We start from the raw sequence: 18893 nt of genomic DNA, 5'->3' as shown, positions 1-18893 counted from the left end.
CCTTTCACAGCCAAGCACTGGAGCAAACTGGAGTTTCTGAGGACTTAAATGAACTTTTAATGGATGCCTTGTACTACAGGGAAGTTCCTAACACCACTGTTAAGTTGCTGCTTTGCCCACCACATTGTGGGACTCCAGGGTTCATTTTGCTCTTGGCTCTCAAACATGTGCCAGTATTGCCCATTAGGGTTTACATGGATTCAAAACCTGATCAGGGCATTTCCAGCTGGAAATGTTAGTAGTCAGCAAGAGTCTGTCTGCTTTATATGAATGGGGTGAACCACCCGACTGCTCCTAGACATGGCCACTGCTGTGGAACACTGACCCAATCTATGGGCTTAGTTATTCATTTTTATTAAGCATTAGAAGAGCTGTAATGCAGATTTATAGGACCATGTGAGCTTGCTAATGGAGAAACAGTGAACTCTTGAGCAGCTGAAACCCTTTCATCATCTGGCACAAAGGAAAACATGGTAGATCAGAGACAGGTCATGCATGCACCTCTTTCTGTGTGTGGGGCTGTCCCTGAAACAGCTGCAGGCTTCAGGATTCAGGTTTTGGATGGCTGTTTTTCTTAGATCCTGACCTTCCCTGGTAAATGCAGCACCAGTGACGAGGGGGATGTTTCTGTGCATCCACGTGAGCTAAGTGTCCGCTTCTCCAGGCACCAGTGTCCTGACCTGACACCATCCTTGTGTGGGTGAAGGTGTGACAGGCAGGTTTTGAAGCTAATTACCCAACTACAACCACACTTCATGCACTGATATTGTTGCCCCGTTGCTCTGAGACCAGGCTGCTGGGTTGTTTTTTTCTTGGTTGTTTTCTAGATGGAATTTGAGGCATGAGCTGCAAAACACAAAGCAGCTCCAGCCACGATCACCTCTGTGAGTGCCTTTCCCTCATCCAGTGGGCAGCTGAGGAAAAGCAAAAGCTGTCAGGTCCCTGCAGAAAAAGAGAGAAATGAAAGCTGGCAGCGTCTGTATGTTACAACTTATCTGCTGTGGAGCTGGAGTTCCGTGTTCCTGCTGGTGTGATCTGTTAACACAACACGCCTGGAATGTTTTCTTACATTCTTACACTTCTTTTGCGATGTGCTAAATGAAAGACGGGGGGATATTTACTCCAGACCCACAGGAATTGTGTGGGCTGGTTTTCTGCTTTTTACATTCACAATCTATGCCATCGATCATGCTGCTTGTTGTGTTTCAACATATGAATTAGCCACATAAACATGCCTGCACTTACGTAAAGACCTGCATTAAAGCTGGTGATTTATAATCTTTAATGGATTTATAGGTGCTGAGTAATTAAATGTAAGCTCCCATTAAAAACAAACATGAAGTTAGAGCAGGTCTTTTAGCAAGTGTGTTTATTACGTTTAGTCCTATCAACTGCTAGTGCTTAGAATGCCTTAAAACAATGTTTTAATACTATGCGTTTCAGTTCCTCTTACTGGTCAGTTAAAATGCTTTCCTTAGTGTCAGTCCTGTGATGCTCTTCTCCTGTGAAGTCCTGGTTTACCTGGTTGGCAGGTAACAGAAAAGAATTAGTGCTTTAAAACTACTCACAGCCTGTGCCCTCACACCCTGGTGATGATTCTGTTAACTTCCCAGTTGATGGTAAGGAAGTGCACTAACTCCTTACGTTCTCCCTGCAGCAGGCAGACTTTCTTCAAACAGCAATAGAGGCAGAGAAGTTGAGTATGTAGTCCGGCTTCATTAACGTTCTCCAGGATTAATATTAAGTAGATCTCAGATCAACAGTTCTGTTTATTCCTCACTAGACTTTCAATTAGTCCAAGTATATTGTTCATTCCATTTCCATGTATTTAACTCTCTGTTTACTGCTTGGATACTATTCTTGTCCTCTGCCACATCCTCCTTTATCTTCAGTCCCCACTCTCTTGTCAGCTGTCTAAATACAGTTGCATCCAAGTTGTGCTGAGTGACGCAGATGATCTCGTGTGTCTGTAGAGGCCATTTAAAAACTAAAAGATTATTTCAGTTTAGTCCTGGAGCGAGTTTTTATATTTAAACCCAAATCAGCCAGGTGGTTGTTGGGTGCTGCAGCCCCAGGAACAGACATTCACCTGATAAGGATTTTCTGTATAAGTACCTATATTCCCTATTTCTGGCATTTTGCTATTTGAAAGCTCAGTGTCCCAGTAGCAGCCACAAGGCACCTGTGAACTGATGGGGCAATTTCTGTGCATATTTATCCCAGTCTTTGTTGCTGTTGTTTCAGTCATAGCATTTAGGTGGTGAAGTTTAGAGTCTTGCAGTTAAAAACAAACCACGGGCCTGAACCAAGTCTGTCATCAGTTTTCTCTTGAGAATCACATTTTGACCAGTATTTCCTTTTTCCCCTGAGTGGCTTGAAGAAGGAATTAGTGATTTTATGGAACTGCTCTTTGGTTTCCTACCTAATACATTCCTGATTTATAGGCAGCCAGAACATGTGAGTGTGCAGTCATTACTGTATTTTAATTAGATTTTATTTTGCTTTGGTTTTTTTCCCCATTAATTCTCAAGTGGTTGTCACATTACACTAATCATTGCAATTACACACGTGTAACTTGTCATTCAGTGCATATTAAATCCTCTGCATTTCAAACAGTGCTGCTGGATTCTGGTTCTGAACTGATTGTTTAACAGAAGGTTCATTTTTGAGTAGAAGCATTAAATTTCCTGCAAAGTGTGTTTCCTTCATGCAGCATCGAGCAGATTTGAACAAGATGGTTGTTCATCTCACACTTGTGATCTACTTCTCTTATTATTAGCTTTGTGGGGGATATTGGTACACTCCAGGTCATTGCTTTGTTCAGTCTGTAACAGGCTGGAGGAAAGGAAGATATTAGACGTGTTGCTCATATAAGCGCTTCTGCATCCGTTTCTATCCCATTGCAAAATGGTATGGATCAGTGTATTATAACCAGGAGAGAGTTTCTTCTGGATTTAGGTGTAGAGATGCTCACATAGTGTTGTTTGGTTTGCCATTGCCTTGCTTTGGGTAGTTGAAGCCACTGTTTCACAGACTGTTGTATTGCCAGCATCCTTCTCAAAGACAGTCAAAGTTTGGGAACCAAGCATCTGTAGAAATAACTGCTTTGCTGATGCTCTTTTTACTGATAGTTTTAATGTCATTAGTAAAGGAGAGATTGTTGAGAGCAGCAGTAGTTATACTTGCAAGGGAGTGTCAGAGAAAGCAGGACCCAAAATGGCTGGGTGTATTTTCTCTTGTGTGTTGATAATAAAGGTTTTCATGGCTGTACAGTGAGAGAAGCAGCATCTCCTCCTCGGGGGGGGGGGGGGGGGGGGGGGGGAATGTGGGTCAGGATGGGAGGAGAAGGGGCATTAGGACCTCCCTGTTACAATGCATTGATAAACCTTGTCTGGAAGCAGCAATGAGTTGTGCAGAGCTGCATGCATGCCCTTGTCTTGTGTACCAGGAATGTGTCCTATCTCGTTGGGAAGGGCTAATGAGGGAGAGGGAAGCTGGGGTCTGCAGCCCCCCTGCTCGCTCTCACAGCTTCATCGCTGATGGCAAAAATCACTGTTGGGGTGAAGTCCCAGTTCTCCTTCCTTACCCAGTCATAGGCTCAGTGTGCAGCCTTGCCTGGGTTGCTCACATCTCCCCCTTCGTTAAGATGGGTCTACCCAGGCTGAGCAAACAGCTTTGCAGTACAGATACGAACCTGCTGTCTGCATGTGCTAAGCAGTGTTAACTGCATTTCAAGTGACCTTTAGGTCTGAAGCTTTGCCAAAGGGAGGGGAAAGGAAGCCACCATTGAATCGAGTTGTGCACAGAGCTCCTGCAAACAGATGGTGTTTGCATATAGGATGTGCTGTTCGGGTGCAACTTCACTACAATGCTCTTCATTTTTAATCATTTCAGGCGGGCTAAACTCCGGCTATATTTGGAACAGCTAAAACAGCTCGTGCCGCTCGGGCCGGACAGCACCCGGCACACCACTCTAAGTCTGTTGAAAAGAGCCAAGATGCATATCAAGGTAAAAACGTTCATTCATCCTTTGATTTCTTTTAAAGCAGAATCTTCCAGAATCCATAGAAAGGAAGCTAATTTTCACACAACTCCATATCCATATGTCTGATCTTCTGGGTATATTGGCCTTTATTAGTTGCAAGGATTTCAGGCACAGCATCAAGAGTTTGCAATTTACCTGCAGTCTCAAGATGTATAAAACAGTGATTTATGTGATTTCTGCTTAGTTGCTAATAGTTTACATTCAGTTTAATATCTGTATCAGAGCTGTTCTTTGATTAATAGATGTATTTTTAAGAACTAAGTAAAGTAGCATTGTACTTTACTGATTTCAATGTAAAAAGCCAGATCTATTCATGATCAAAAAATCTAATGGAGTCAAAGGAATTATAGCTACTAGGAAGCCCTATCCCCATCCCACATCTTAATGACCAGATCCTGGAGCATTTTTTAATCATTTAAAAGAAACCAAAATGAAATCCACTCTCCTGTTTGTTGCCTCTCCCTTGCATGGGTGGAACAAGAGTAGAACAAAACCCAAAATCTCACCTGTGATCCAGCAGCAGCACAGGTTATACACCGGCAAAGGTAATTTCAAAGGGAATTATTCCTCAGGCCTCCTCTCTTAAAGACACCTTCACTCCCATTTTCACTGTCATCGTTTTCAGGAGACCAGGGTTCTGTGCAGACATAAGACAAACAAGTATTCAAATGTAAAAGTTAAAGAACAGGTTTTTGCTGCCGTGTGCAAGGCTGGCATTTTTTTCAGTGTTAGAGGGAAACAGGTCAAGAGAAGTGTCAGGAGAGGTGAAACAGTGCCGGTGATCATGGAGTGTTTTGGAGATCAGCCTGCGGTTGCACAGCACTGAGATCCACTGCAGCTGCAGGAACGTGTGTGATTCAGATGAAGAATTAAAGATTAACTTAAGCAAAACCTTTCTTGTGAGCAACTTTACTGAGCCCTCAGAAGCAGACTGACTCCAGCTGGGCAAGCCCTGGTTTTACCATTTGAGATTTCAGCCTCTTGTTTATAATGGAGGCTAGCATGCGTGAAAGGCACTGCATGTGGGTTTTGTCTCGGGCTGCCCCCCTGTCATGGGCTTATGCATACAAATTGAAGAACTGTTTTTACAAGTGGCAAGTGTGAGAGATTAGCCATGTAGTCACCCTGTCAGCTGCTGATAAAAACAGCTAGGAGCAGATTCCGTCCAAGTCCATCGTGCTCGGTACAAAGTACTTGTTCTTCTGAAAACTGAGGCTGAAGTTTAACCTTCTCTTAGATTTTAACTGAATCTGCCCTAACTGGGGTGCCACTTAATTGCTCCCCTTCATCAGGCAAGCTGCCTCCCCGCTGCACCACCAGAGCATGCCAGTGCCTCTCTGCCATTTCGAATACAGTCATTAGCTTTGAACTTTTCACACATTCACCCTCCCCATATACTGCAGCTTGCCCTGAAGAATCAGATGGTTTTGAGTCTCCTGGATCTGAATCACTGAGCTCATTCCTAAAATAGTTGTTAAAGTGTGGGATTGCAGCCAGGAAAGTACAGGGAAAAGGAAATCTGATCAATTGGGCACAGTTGGTTTGTTGCGTACGTGGATGTGCCAACCCGTTTTCTTATTGTGTATCCACGTATGATGTGTATCTACAGAGTGTATTGCCTGGGAGGGGGCTGCAGAAGTTAGATTTCATTCAGCCAGGAAACTGCTCAATTCAATAGTGTCAATTGGGTTTTTTTTCCAAAGATAAATACTTTTGCTCTGAGGCTGGCACTGGAACAGCCAGACCTCTGGAATGGGTTTGGTTGTGATTTGCTGTGCACTGTGTCCCCCTGCTCTCCTCAGGAAACCCAGCAGAGGTTCGCTCAGCAGGGAGGGACTGGCAGCAGCTGTGCTCAGTCCCTGCACATCTCCTAAATCTCAGTGTCCTGTAAACACAGCTCAAGCAGAAACAGGGTCTTTCTTACAAGTGCTTTTGCTGCTACAACATGTAATTCACTTCATTGGTTAGGTAATTCTGTTAAATGATACGAGGCATTTTTATTTCTCTGTCCTTCCTGCTCTTGATCCCATCATACTCATTACGCTTTCTTCACTAATTACATAGTAATTTCTTTTAAATGGCTATCAGTGATTTGGAAGAGGGTTCAGCTGAAATCTTAAAACACACTATTTCTGTTACTGCATTTGGACCAACAGTGCAGCACATCTTACCAGGTGTGAAATATTCTATTTCCATAACTAATACTGTCTTTTACTCAAGCAGAGGGGAGATTTTAGGTACATGTGTGGAAGGAACCTTTCACAGGCTGTTTGCTGAGAAGTTTTGGATTAATACCACTGATTTTGTAGGACATTGTCACCGAGTTATAGTATTTGCTGTGCTGCAGTTCAAGGAGGGAAAAAAACAGGCAAGAATAAAGAGAATTGTTAGTAAATTCCTCCTACTGTATATAATTAATACTGCCTATTGTTAATGAAGCTTTTTAAATGTTAAAAATTTCCATGGCCTGCAGTAGGAGGGAGAGCACTCGGGAGGCTGCAGTGATTCCCGCATGGTGATAAGCCTCTTATGTCACCTACAGAGGCGTTATGTTCTGACTGAAACCTGAGCTACACTCCAGTTATCAGAGATGGTGCCAGCTTTGCCTGACAAAGTAATTTAAAGATTCCCCACAACCAAGGCAACAATGATTTGGTTTTAGCTGAGGAGCGGCTGCTGGTGGCAAGAGAATCGCTGAGAGATTTTGGGGTTCTTTTTCCCCATATATTCATGTATCTTATTGTGAAATTCAGCTCTGGCCCAGCCTGCTTAAATTGTACTGACTTCTATAACATTATAATTTAAAAAAAAAAACAACAATTTAAATTTAATTTAAATTTTGAGTTAATGAAAACATTTAAACTGCTTTAAAATTACTGCCAGGTTGTACAGAGTCTTAGGCGATATTGTCTAGAGTGAGGCACCCCTGCCCATGGCAGGGGGCTGGAACTAGATGGTCCTTTCTAACCCAAGCCATTCTGTGATTATATGATTCTATGCTACTGTTCATGAGCAGATTTTCAGTTACCTGGGTTTTAACATGATAAAACCTGTCAGCTCACTGGCTTTCTTCTCCCTTTCAGAAATTGGAAGAACAGGACCGAAAAGCTCTAAATATTAAAGAACAATTACAGCGGGAGCACCGCTACCTCAAGCGCCGGTTGGAGCAGCTATCCGTGCAGGGCATGGAGCGCATCCGCACTGACAGTATGGGATCAACAATATCCACTGACTCTGAACAAGGTAATTGAACGAGGGCTTCCCAAAGGGACTTGCAGGAGCTGGCAGGGAAAAGTAAACAGGGAAGCAAGAAAAGCATTTAGAACTAAATCCAAGGTTTCAGCAAAACCCTGGCAAAATAGTTCCATTGTGTGATTTGCAGGATGAAAACCTACTGCGTCTCTTTTACATGCTTTGGGAAATGTTTTCTTTTTCTAAGCAGTTGTGAAGCATTAGTACTGCTTGGATTTTAAAGCTGGCCACACTGCATGTGGGTTTGCCAGTTTTTTGAACAATTAGAATTTAATGTTCTGAATTTTTAGGGTAATTATTACTAAGGCTGGAATAATATCTTCTTCTTGGGGAAAAAAAAAAGATCTTACTGGTCTTAATCCATATGTGTGAATAAATGAATTCCACATCATTTATTGTGAAAGGAGGAAAATTCTTTCCTGTTAGGGTGGTGAGGCACTGGAATGGGTTGCCCAGGGAAGTTGTGAATGCTCCATCCCTGGCAGTGTTCAAGAACAGGTTGGATGAGGCCTTGGGTGATATGATTTAGTGTAAGGTGTCCCTGCCCACGGCAGGGCAGGGGGTTGGAACTGGATGATCTTAAGGTCCTTTCCAACCCGAACTATTCTATGATTCTGTGATTCTAAACGTTAAAGTATTTTCTCTGTATCAATCACCAAGTGTTTCTATATCTGGTTCTCGCTGAGGACAGAGCTCTTCAAGCTGCCTGTCACTGTCCCTTATTTCATGATGTGAAGTGTTTCTGTGCGTGAGCACCGGCGCAGGCTGACTGTGTCTCACTGCCAGCGACACCTGCATTGGTTGGAGTTATGATGAGCTGCAGTGCCACAGCCTTGGAGGGTTGGGGTGTTTTATAATCAGTGTCAGTGCACAGGTTGGAACAGTTCTGGGACAGCATCTGGTACTGATGCCATGCAGTATATTTATGTGGATGAGGACAGAAGGGATTTTAATTCTCTGGTGGACAAGATCATCCCTTCCCCGGGAATTACCGTTCCAGTTTTCTGTTAATTACAGAAAATGAAGTATGATTCAGGTTTCACCTGAACACTGATTGACACTGGCCCATGATTACTTGCTACAGCTGCTGCCTTTCTGAAAATGTGCCTTCTTGTGTTCTCTTTAGAAGTAGACATTGAAGGAATGGAGTTTACTCCAGGTGAAATGGACAGTATTGGAAGTGCCAGTGATGCTGAAGACCACTACAGTTTGCAAAGCGGTTCGAGTGACGGAGGCTACACACATTCCCGCAGACTGAATGCCAGGCTCTCATAGTGCCTGAGTTCCCCGCTCAACTCAGGACCATCTGACTGAAGCACTTATATGAATATTCCAGAGTTGTCAACTGCCACTCTTCCAGGAAACCCCAACCACAGTACTCTGACATGGAGGTTTCTTAACCCACGGTTCCCTGCACTGTAACCACAATATTAGATATTGTAAATCATGGGTTTGCTGCAGAGAACTGTGGTTAGGTACAGTTGTGACTTAAAGCTAGCTTGATGTAGCCATACTGCAAATTAAAGAAAATAAATTATGTCATTCCATTCAAGAAGTATTAAATTCAACCTGTTGGAAGCATGGCGTGAGGGAGTTTGACAGTTATTTTGAGTTTTGCAGAAACCATTTTCAAACATGGAAGAATAAATGGAATCTACAATGTGTCAATGATTCAGAGAAACGAAACCCTAAAACTACTTTTTGTGGTATTTTTTCATGATGAAAACAAAACCCAAACCCACAACATTCTGAAGGCTGTAGCGGGCTCTGTAGAGTAAATTCAGCAGCTGCTGTTTGGGTGAAGAAGGCAGATAAATCTTCAAATCTCAGATGATCTTTAGAAAAGGTCATATTTACAAGTCACTACTGTACTTCAAAACGGGGAAAAGCCAGCTCTAATAATGACTTCATGTGGGATGATCTCAACTTTCTTCTGCTTTTTTTTGTATTCAGTATCCAACCAGCAGCAAATCATTCTGTCCACGTTAACAGGAGCAGCAGAAAGCAGTGCTGCAGTTTCAACCTGTTACCGTGGAAGGGATGAAACTGAAGCATTTCAGTGTTTTTTTGGGTTGTTTTTCCATTTCTTTGTCTGAAGAATACAGAACTCAAGTGATCCAGTTTGCAGTAGTTAATCTTTCCTTGCAAGGAAGTGAAATCTCTGGCTTATATTTTCTTCTATTTACTCATGTCAGTACATCTTTATGGAAGACATGGCTTAAAATTACAGTATTCAGCTAGAAGATAATTAATTTTTTTTTCTTTTGCACACTATAATTGCATTTTCTATTCTTAAAAAAAGTGCAAAAAAATGAAAACGTATGCTGTAAAACAGCAAAGTTTATTTAGTACTCATCAAGCTGTTCAGAACATATTTACCCAACTTGTAGCAATACTATGAAGCTGTATTTTAATACAACTTCTGCTTAGTGAAGTCATTAGAGCTTGGCTTGCCGGGTAATTAAAAAAAATGGACCAGTCTTTGCATTATCTGTTTAAAGAAGGTCTTTTAAAAAAAAAAAAAAAAAGAAGGAAAAAAAAGAAAAAAAAACTAAAAAAAAAAAGAAAAAAGCTATAAACACTTTTAGGGAAGTGATTTTAGCAAGTGTAGTCTATATTTCCTGTAAGAGATTTTGTATTATATTTTCCTAAATGTTCTCATTTACTTGTATAGGGAGGGGAATGGTACAGACCCAGACCAGAGTCTCAGGGACTCTTCACCTTTGTCATATTGTGCCTTGGTGACCATTTATGTATGCCTCTCCTTCTCATTGTTTAAAGGACAACTAAGCTTTGTTTCGAGACCCTCTGTTGGAATGGTCAGTTGTCCACCTTCTTACGGCTGAAGCACAGAGGTGCGTTCGTATGTCCACCCTCTCACAACTGATTCAGTGTGGCTTTAAGTAAAATCATACCATTAGGTTTTGGTGGGAGGGTTAATTGTCTTTGTATCAGCCCTCCCTTGGATTCGCCAGCACCCGAATCTGTATTTTGTTAGCTTATGGAGTCAGGGTCTCTGTGAGACCAGTGCTTGGTGGCTGGGGAAACACAAATGTACTGTGTAAGGCTATGGGATGTCCAGGAGTGGTGCCATTTTTAGCATTCGGATACAAGACCTCATGACAGACTGACCATAACGATCAAAAACAAAGGTTCAGTTGTTCTTTCAACATCTGACATACGTGTCCTCCCTTTGGCTCTTACAACACGGAGTAGAAATACGAATCCATTTTGTGGCAGCTTACCGATCCTTGTTTGCACTCTCGCTTACTGCTTGGAACTTGCCAACAAGGAAAACGTATACATTTAATTTACATAACCTAATGGACGGCCACCCCTACTTTGGCTCTGGGGAGGAGCCTAAGGTTATAAACTCTGGCAGCTGAATAAGAAAACAATTAACCTTTTCTGTGATGCAGGTTTTGGTATTACGTTCTGTACACCTTGCATATTACTAAAATCCTCATTGTTGGGGAAAGCACACAGCAATATACTCATTGTGTGTAGCTGACAAGCAGCAGAAATTACTAGCTCCTCTGGTGCATATGTAACTAATTTCCAAATCATGGAAAAAAATAAAGTAAGAGTTTACTTTAACACACGACTGTTAACAGGAAAAAAAAAAGGCTAGTATATTGTTGCTGTTCATTTATTATATAATGAACACATTCATGGATTGTAAAGTGTTTCCTTTCATGACAAGCAGCTCTTGCACAGAACCTCCTAATGGAAAGAGATTTGAACCTTACAGAAGGAAAAAACCCCGAGATTTTAAATTGAACATTATTGTACCTTAGGTCGACCTGAAATTTTCCTTTGAAAGATGAATGTGCTAACTTAATGAGTTCTTCCACGCTGGGTATCCATGGCTTTGTAGATCTTATATTTTCAATAAAAATTACTCGAATAATCTTGAGTGGAAATAAAAAGGGTTCATTTGTTTTTACTTGTTCAGTTATTGCAGCTGGGGGCTGTTGCTGCCTCGAGCACAGCCAGTTCCAGGAGGCGTTTCAGGCACAGCCCTTCTCCTTTGGCTCCATCAGAAGCAGTCTGGTTGCAGGCAGTGCCATGGCTGTTCAAGCATGGGGTCTGGTGGCTGGACTGGGGGTCCTTGCCCCAGCCAACTCACAGCAGCATCCAGCGCTCTGACATCCCTCCAGGGAGGTGATTCTATTGCTGCAGAGCAGCCAGTGCAGCACTACCTAGGGATACAAATAGTATCCTAGTGCTGTGTGTGCTCCATGCCTGCATGTGTCTGTGTGTAAGTGCACAACTGCGCGTAATAGGAACAGGAGTGCAAAAAGCATTCTGCATGCTGCCAGGTTAAATACTGCCACTGCCTCGGCAGCTCTCTCCTGTATCATGATCGTGCTCTTTTCAGGTGGGGAGATGCTGCTGCTCAGCTGATCTATTTTCTCTGCAATTACCACATAGGAAATGAAGGAGCAGGGACGAGATTACAGGGCTGCCAGGTCTTTTCCTCTGTGGAAAGGGCTCTGGAGATGAAGTCATCCAGTTCTTTTTCTGGAGACACGGAGGTTTGGCCTCTTTCCTAAGGGAAGAGGAAAGGAAGGGCTTTCCCCTGTGGTACACTGGTGTCAGGAGGATACACGCCTCTTCATTGCTCTGGGGTTAGCTCTCCTCTAGCTCTGTGAGTGCACTCTGTCATCACAGAGAGGCAGAATAAAACCAAACCACCCTAAAACTCATAGCTTTTCATGTACATTCCCACTGCAGTTTGAAGGGTGAATCCTCCTCCCTGCCCAACCTGTCCTCCCCCGCCCACTGCAGCTCATTTGTTCATACCCAGAAAAGAGCAGCAGATCCTCTGTAACACAGTGCTCACCAGAGACTGGTCCTGCATTGCCTTACACAAACCCCAAACTTGGTTCAGAGCGAGTTTCACCAGATAAAAGCAGAAATAGGCCCTCACATATCCATGGGAAGGACAGTTTTTCATCTGGTATTTATAGACAAGTCTCTATCCTAATTTCTCAGTGTAGGATTTGGGATAGGAAAAAAGAATTAAGATCTAATACGACTTGCATCTAACAGAATTAAGACTTTGCCCTTAAGCACGGTTATTTTTGTTGACATGGATGTGTATGGGTTCAGCTAGACCACATGCAGCCTAACAACAGTTACTCCTCTTGATCTACAAACAAGTTACTGTCATAAACAGCACTATTATGAGCATCTGGCTGTACCCTCTGTGTAACCCATGAACTGAAATGCCAGAAGAGAGCTTGAAATGGGAAGAAATGAAGTTGTGTGTGTGTGAGCTCCATGGACAGAGCTCTGCCTGGTTTCATCCTTGGGGCCTCAACTCCTGCTTTCCCTGGGGACACTTGGCCATTGGTTGTGTATGGTAAGAGCCAGTAACAGCACTGATATTTAATCCGCTAACTCGCACTCCCCAGAATGGCTGGGAGGAGAACTGAAATCCCTTTAGCTACTCTTTAAGGATGAGCTGTTCTCCCTACAAACACTAATGGGGCAGACACATCAGCAATTAATTTCCTCTGCAGTGAATGGAGTCAATTTGCTTAAGTAACTGCCTAAATGCACTAGTTGTTAATGGGTTAAAGAGTTGTTAAAGAAAGAACCATCCAGGTGTGTTGTCACTACCTAGAGCTAAAACACAGGGGCTACACGAAACAGAAAAGGCCAGAAAACATGGGGTCACCTTGGATTTTCTCTACCTGGAGTATTGTAAATCCATGGCAGTTGAGTATTCCTGGGAGGCACGTCCAGCCAGAGCCTCACCCGTGGGCAAAGCAGAGAGAAGGTGCTCCTGTTTCAGAATGTCTTCCTCCCTTTTGCACAAGAGGCGTGAACCCTGGTTACACCATTTAGGTCAGTCAGAGTCTGTGTATTATAGCTTTTTAAGTGGGATTTTGGTGCATATGAAGCACTGGCAAGACAGCTTTCTGCTGATCACCAGTCATACTGTTACCTGAAGGTGTTAGTGAGTGGGTTCTGTGCCGGAGACCCTGGGTCCCAGAGCCACAGGAATGGTTGGTTCATTGCCCATCAGGTGTATTATACTGTACAGGTTCATTTGTATGCACGTGTGTGGTACTATGTTCTATAGCACATGCAGTATTGTGTTGTATCATTATCTCTTCATAATATGCAGATTTTTATACCTTTTGGGGGTTGTTTTTAATTTTTCATCATTTGTTATTTGTGTGTAGTATTTCTCCTCTTTGCAAGTCTTTGTGTATAGGCTTCATGGCTGTTTCATAAGGAGCTCACTGAGTTTTAGCAATTCAAGTCAATAGTATGGTACGAGGGTTGGAGTGCCGTATAAACTAAGGATCTTCTCCCTGTTGGCCCAGTGCAACCCCAATCATCATTAACATTACTTGTCCCTGACCATGGGCACTGTATGACTTTCCACCATTACATTTCTGAAGACCAGAACCAACCTGTAAAACAAAGTGCAAACGGAAATGCATTAGCGCCTGTTCTAAGTAATTATACTTGAAATCACTCCAGCTCTGTACAAGACAGGGAAAAAGGCACTAAAAGGCAGCCTCGAGTTCTGCATGTGTATTTTGTCAGATCTGACAGTCACGACACTGCTGATGTACAGACCAAGATGGGCATTTTACTTTGTTACTAGGAGAGCTGGGACAGAGCTTTGCAAGTCCCATCGTTGTGCTCTCTGCTGCAGTGTGCGACATCCACCGGAGCCTCTTTCAGTATGTCATATGTGCTGCACTTAACTACAGCAAAGTCTTTAAAATACAGAAATAGGAGCTTTAAGTTGAAATCATGGAAAGGAGCTCATTGATACCTTTATGTTTGATTCAAATAAGCTGAGCTGCTGAATCAGGAAAAATCTTCATGCACAAAGCATAGAAAACTGTTACCACAGCTTTCTTTGCAATTACTGCTATCACAGTATCACAAAGTATTAAAATACAACTCAGCTCTTTACTAGCTTATTATAAATCAGTCTCCAACAGCAAAAAAGGCTGTAAAAGACTCCTAGCAGTGCAGTATTTGGGGACAGCACCACTTTTCTCAGCACAATAAAGAACCGCAGAACCACATGGGGTATCACAATTATGATAATGTGAAGGCACTGTTTTTGTAAATCATGTACAATTTATAACCTATGTAGCTTCTTTTACAACATTTACAATGTCTTATGATTTGTTTATACAAGTGTTTATAGACGTTTCCTCATTTTGCTAATAATGGATGTTTCAAATTTAGTATTAAAATTCCAGAAACTTGCCTTGCCTATCAGAGTGAAACTGTTTTGTCAAGGCCTATTTAAATGGAAAGAAGCTTTAAACCAGGATTAAGTTCATGATGCTATAAAGATCAGTTTCCTCTAACAGAGGCAATTTAAAGTGGCTGCAATGGCAAAGTTCTCAGTTATTATTATTCCTGAAGCTGTGAATTACCCTGTCTATTTAAGGACCGTGGTGTTGCAAGAAGTGCATGATGATGGTGTGGTGGAGTGCTGGCATTACTGCTGCCAAGTGAGCTGCGTTTGGAAGAGCAAAGACTGCTGCTGGTAGGAGCTGGGTTTCCTATTGCCTGCTATGATGTTACAGTCCACAGGCTGAGGACACAACCCCATGAAAGCCCCCCAGAATCCTGCTGTCTGGTGTCAGCCCTGTGCAGAGGAACCCCTGCTGCACTGGGGAGGAGTGCTGATGGGAGAAGGACCAGGCAGGGCAGAGGCAGGGAGCAATCTGGTCCCATGCAGTCCCTGCCGAGGCCCCTGACAAGTCTTGGTGTGCTTCCCCACAGAGGTTCAGTTGCTTGTGAACAAAACCCACTGCAGACAGCCCGGTTGAGCAGCTCCGCTGGGGGTTTTCATACGAAATAGGGTCAGAAGAGTAAACAAACCATTTTCTAGGAAAGAAAATTAACCTTGGGTGTTATATGTCTAATACACCAGGAGCGTTAGCCCAAGCATGTAGGAGCTTCTCTTCTACTTATGACACCGAATCCAACAAAGCTGAAGAAAACTAATCACTCTGACCTGCTTTTCTGGGAATACAAGGTCTCGGAATGAAATCTGATGTTCCTCTAGAGAGAAGATGCATGTGCTTGGGGGAGAGAGCAACCTGGTGCCAAATTCCTGTCTTCTGACTTTGTTATAATAAAAGTTCACATAGCACTGCAAAAGCTGCTCTTAATTCAGAATATAAATGTGCATAAAGCAATGAACTGCCTTTTAGGACAGGGTGTTTCCTAAGAGCAGCTGTTACTCCAGCAATCTGCAGCAGGGACTTGTAACGTCATCGTGCTGCTAGCGGATGTGCAGTGTGATGCAAATGAAAATGACTTTATATTGTCCACGTATTATCTGTGTTGGTTTGGTTTGTTTTTTTTTACACAAACCAAAACAAAAGCCTTAAGTAGTCATAAGCAGATGATTTATATAAGAGTTTTTCAGCTGACAGATGTATCCCAGTGGAAGGGTTTATACTGGCCAGCTGCACTGCCTACATGCTCCTTGGCTGTTCTTCATAGCCTTGGCCAATGGGTAACCCATAGCTTTTCTCTAAGGTATCTGGCACAACAATGTTGTACTCTGCAGTGAAATAAATGCAACATAGCATCTGTGGAATAATGCAGAGCTAACACACATCCTTCCAGAAACATCTATGTTTTAATCTGCTGGAATGTACCATAAAGTGTCCTGTAAAGGCAATATATTATTTAAGCAACCTCTCTGTTTCTTGGGCACAGATGCAAAACAACTGGTACTAGAACGGCAAAAAAGAGTGAGTCTTTAATTGTGTTTTGACTGAACGCAACCAAGACAAAATGAATCGGAGAAAAACAATCTTCATCCACAAGGAGATGCAAAAGGAAACACTGCAGCACACAGGGCTGTGGCTGGGTGGGGAGATGGCTGTAAGCAATGTTGAAGATGTGTTTGTAGGGGAAGGCTGCTGCTTAATCTCTGCCCTAAAAGCCAGTCGATGGTCTGACAAATGAAAATTTGTTTCACTTTAGAGGCTTGTTCTTTCAAAATGAGAATTTTAAGTTCACACTGTTCTGACCTGAAATATTTCAATCTAGCCTGAATTCCTATGCCAGCAGGGATTATGAGATCATGCTGTCTGACAACTCCTCTTCCGTCCATCTGTTCTGCTCCTCCTTTCCTTGATAACTTTTGAACCTTCAGGCTAATTTTCACCAAATTTGACATAGCAGAGATAGGATGGAGGCTGCAATGATAATCCATGGCAAAAACTCATGAAAATTCTGTGTGTGAGTATAAAGAAATGAATTATTTCCTACACCGAATGTGCCTGAACACTGCCCCAGTTGAGCTCCTCCTTGTTTTCAAGAGGTGGCTGCTGGCCAGCACGTATGGAGCTCCAAACCAGCCTCAAAATGAGCCTATAGTCCTGCTGGCCCAGCTACACAGAGGGGGATGTGGGTTTGTGAAAGGCCACAGGGGAGGGGGATTGCTGTATGTGCGTAAGTCTGGAAAGAGGGAGAGGAACCAGTCACACAGGGAACTGAAGACATTAGTTGCAGTAGTCCAGCTAATGGATTTGACAGACAAAACTAGACAATCTTCTATCAGATGTGTCTTCTTTCATCTAGGAGGTGGACTTCAGTGGCAGAGCTGGATTGCACTAAGGACTTTAAGAAGATTTCTGTGTGTTTAAGATTTGCTTTTACTTGGGAATTTTTTCCATGGTATTTCATAAATACACTGGTATTTATGAAACTTAAAAAAAACCCCAACAAATCAACAAAACCCAAAACAATACATGAAGCACAAGCCTCCTAAATACTGCTACAGAAGTTGATTTTAGTGCAGTCACTGACTGAACTGAAATGCCAAAGTCTGATGCAATAAGATGGTGAAAGCTTTTGTTCCTTCCCCATTGGGAAGACGCAGTGCTCTGTCTGCAAGGCGATGTGAAAACTTCAGCTAGCCGAAACCGCAGCTGTAATCAGACTGTAATGTGACAGGGAGGAATTCAACACTACAGCGCTTCTTACCCACGAGAACTCACTGCCAGGTCAGGGTTTAATTCAGAAGTGTCTTGCGCAGACCATACTTTACCAAAAATCAACATCCTGCACTTTGCAGGGGATACAGGCGCTGATTCTGATCCAGAAATCCCCATGTCAGTTGTTCCTAGCTGTGCTGAGCTGCAAGGTTGCTCATTTCCCTGTGCTGATTCACTCCAACAATTGCATTGAGTAAGATTAGAGAAGCTGCAGGTTTAGGAGATGTGGTGGGAGGGCTCAGCCACCCACATAACAGCCCAGGTCAATGCCTCACTAGGGCGAAGTGTAGACAACATTTCTGGATGCAATAAATGACACTTTCTAGAATAACTGACCTTAGAAACCACAAGAAAAAACCCACCATTCTGAATTTAGTCTTCGGCAGTGCAGAGGATCTCATTCAAGAGCTGTTAGTGGGTGAGCTGCTCCATAGTAGCAACCACAGTATAATTAGCCAAATAAAGCAAACGGATACTCAATTTTAAGAAAATGACCTATGCAAAACCAGGGGAAAATGCCAGAAATCCCTAAATGAGCAGTTCAGAAGTGAGAAACCTACAAACGCCCAGGCGTTTAAAAAATATGGGACTAGAAATGTCTGACACAAATAGAAAACCATGGCCCAAACCTCTCCCCTGCATGACTAAAGGAGAAAGGGAAGGAGGCTATTGCGAGGCAAGCAGGGAAGCCTGGAGAAAGGTGGCACGTGGAATGTAGACCGGAAACAAAGATGGTTAAACATGAAGAATGGCTGATAAAGGACGTTCAAGCTGTCAATGATGTTTACACGATGCTTGAATCAGAACCAGCCCTCGCTAGGCTGAAGGGGTTCTGCAGTCACGGCTGAGGGCTTTTCTGGTGGGCAGCAGCAGCCAGAAAGGCAACAGGGATCATGGTAAGGAAGGGCATTGGTGATGACTTTAGTACACCTTGGTGCACCCACACCTTGAGGACTGGGTGCAGCCTCGCCTGTGCACCTCAGCAGGGTGCAGCGGTGCTGTAAAAGGTGCCTGTGAAATGGTGGAGGGAATGGAGCACCCGCTTTGCAGTGCCCAAACCCACATGGGAGCAGACAGAGCCAAAGAGAAGTGTACCGGTGGTTTCCAGACCGCCATGAAGGGCATGGGTTAAGAGAAGGGTTTGGCATTCACCAACCCCTGCAACGCCAGCACCAGGCATTGTTTGAACAGGATTAGGTGAGGATTAAAGAACAATTACATTTAAGGAAGCGTTATTTTAAGCTGCAGGTTGGATTTTTTTCTCAAAGTTTTGCATTTGGCTGAATTTTGCAAAGCTTCTGGGGGTACCACCAGGTTCAGAAAGGTGTTACACAAACTCACGGACATAAAAGCCCATGAAAACACGATGACAGAACTAAGCAGGGATGAATTACTAATAGGGAAGCTGTGCACACACGAGCGCCCAGCGTGAGCCACCTCCCTCAGCTTTGAGGAGGCCGGTGGGCACACATGGCTGAGGCCCGGCGTTGCTCAATGCCAAGCTGCAGCCTGCTCTCCGCCATCCTCTTCCCTCCCCTGCGCTGGGTGCAACGGGACACGCCAGAGCGACCGGATGGAGGCGTGAGGGC

At 43.3% G+C, this 18893-nt stretch overlaps 1 protein-coding gene and 1 long non-coding RNA gene across 4 annotated transcripts in view; one reads left to right on the top strand and one right to left on the bottom strand.

Moving 5' to 3' along the window:
- MXD4 (MAX dimerization protein 4) overlaps window positions 1-11213 on the top strand; it is a 39983-nt gene extending 28770 nt beyond the window's left edge. For all 3 annotated transcript variants that reach the window (XM_061467370.1, XM_061467362.1, XM_061467378.1), the window contains 3 exons: window positions 3895-4009; window positions 7129-7288; window positions 8424-11213. In XM_061467370.1, the coding sequence (XP_061323354.1) occupies window positions 3895-4009; window positions 7129-7288; window positions 8424-8572 (424 nt within the window). In that variant the 3' untranslated portion in view covers window positions 8573-11213. The remainder of the gene's footprint in view (window positions 1-3894; window positions 4010-7128; window positions 7289-8423) is intronic.
- Window positions 2700-13591, bottom strand: LOC133276522 (uncharacterized). Its single transcript, XR_009745903.1, has 3 exons — window positions 13000-13591; window positions 4552-4682; window positions 2700-2835 (listed from the first exon to the last, which is right to left on the bottom strand). It is a non-coding gene; the product is annotated as an uncharacterized LOC133276522 (long non-coding RNA).
- Window positions 13592-18893: the final 5302 nt, after the last annotated feature.

This window comes from Pezoporus flaviventris, unplaced genomic scaffold (genome assembly GCF_033815535.1).
Source record: "Pezoporus flaviventris isolate CSIRO_AGI_PZ_B2104156 unplaced genomic scaffold, CSIRO_AGI_Pfla_v1 ptg000002l, whole genome shotgun sequence".
NCBI classification, from domain to species: domain Eukaryota; kingdom Metazoa; phylum Chordata; class Aves; order Psittaciformes; family Psittacidae; genus Pezoporus; species Pezoporus flaviventris.
This window is presented reverse-complemented; position numbering and strand designations above follow the sequence as displayed.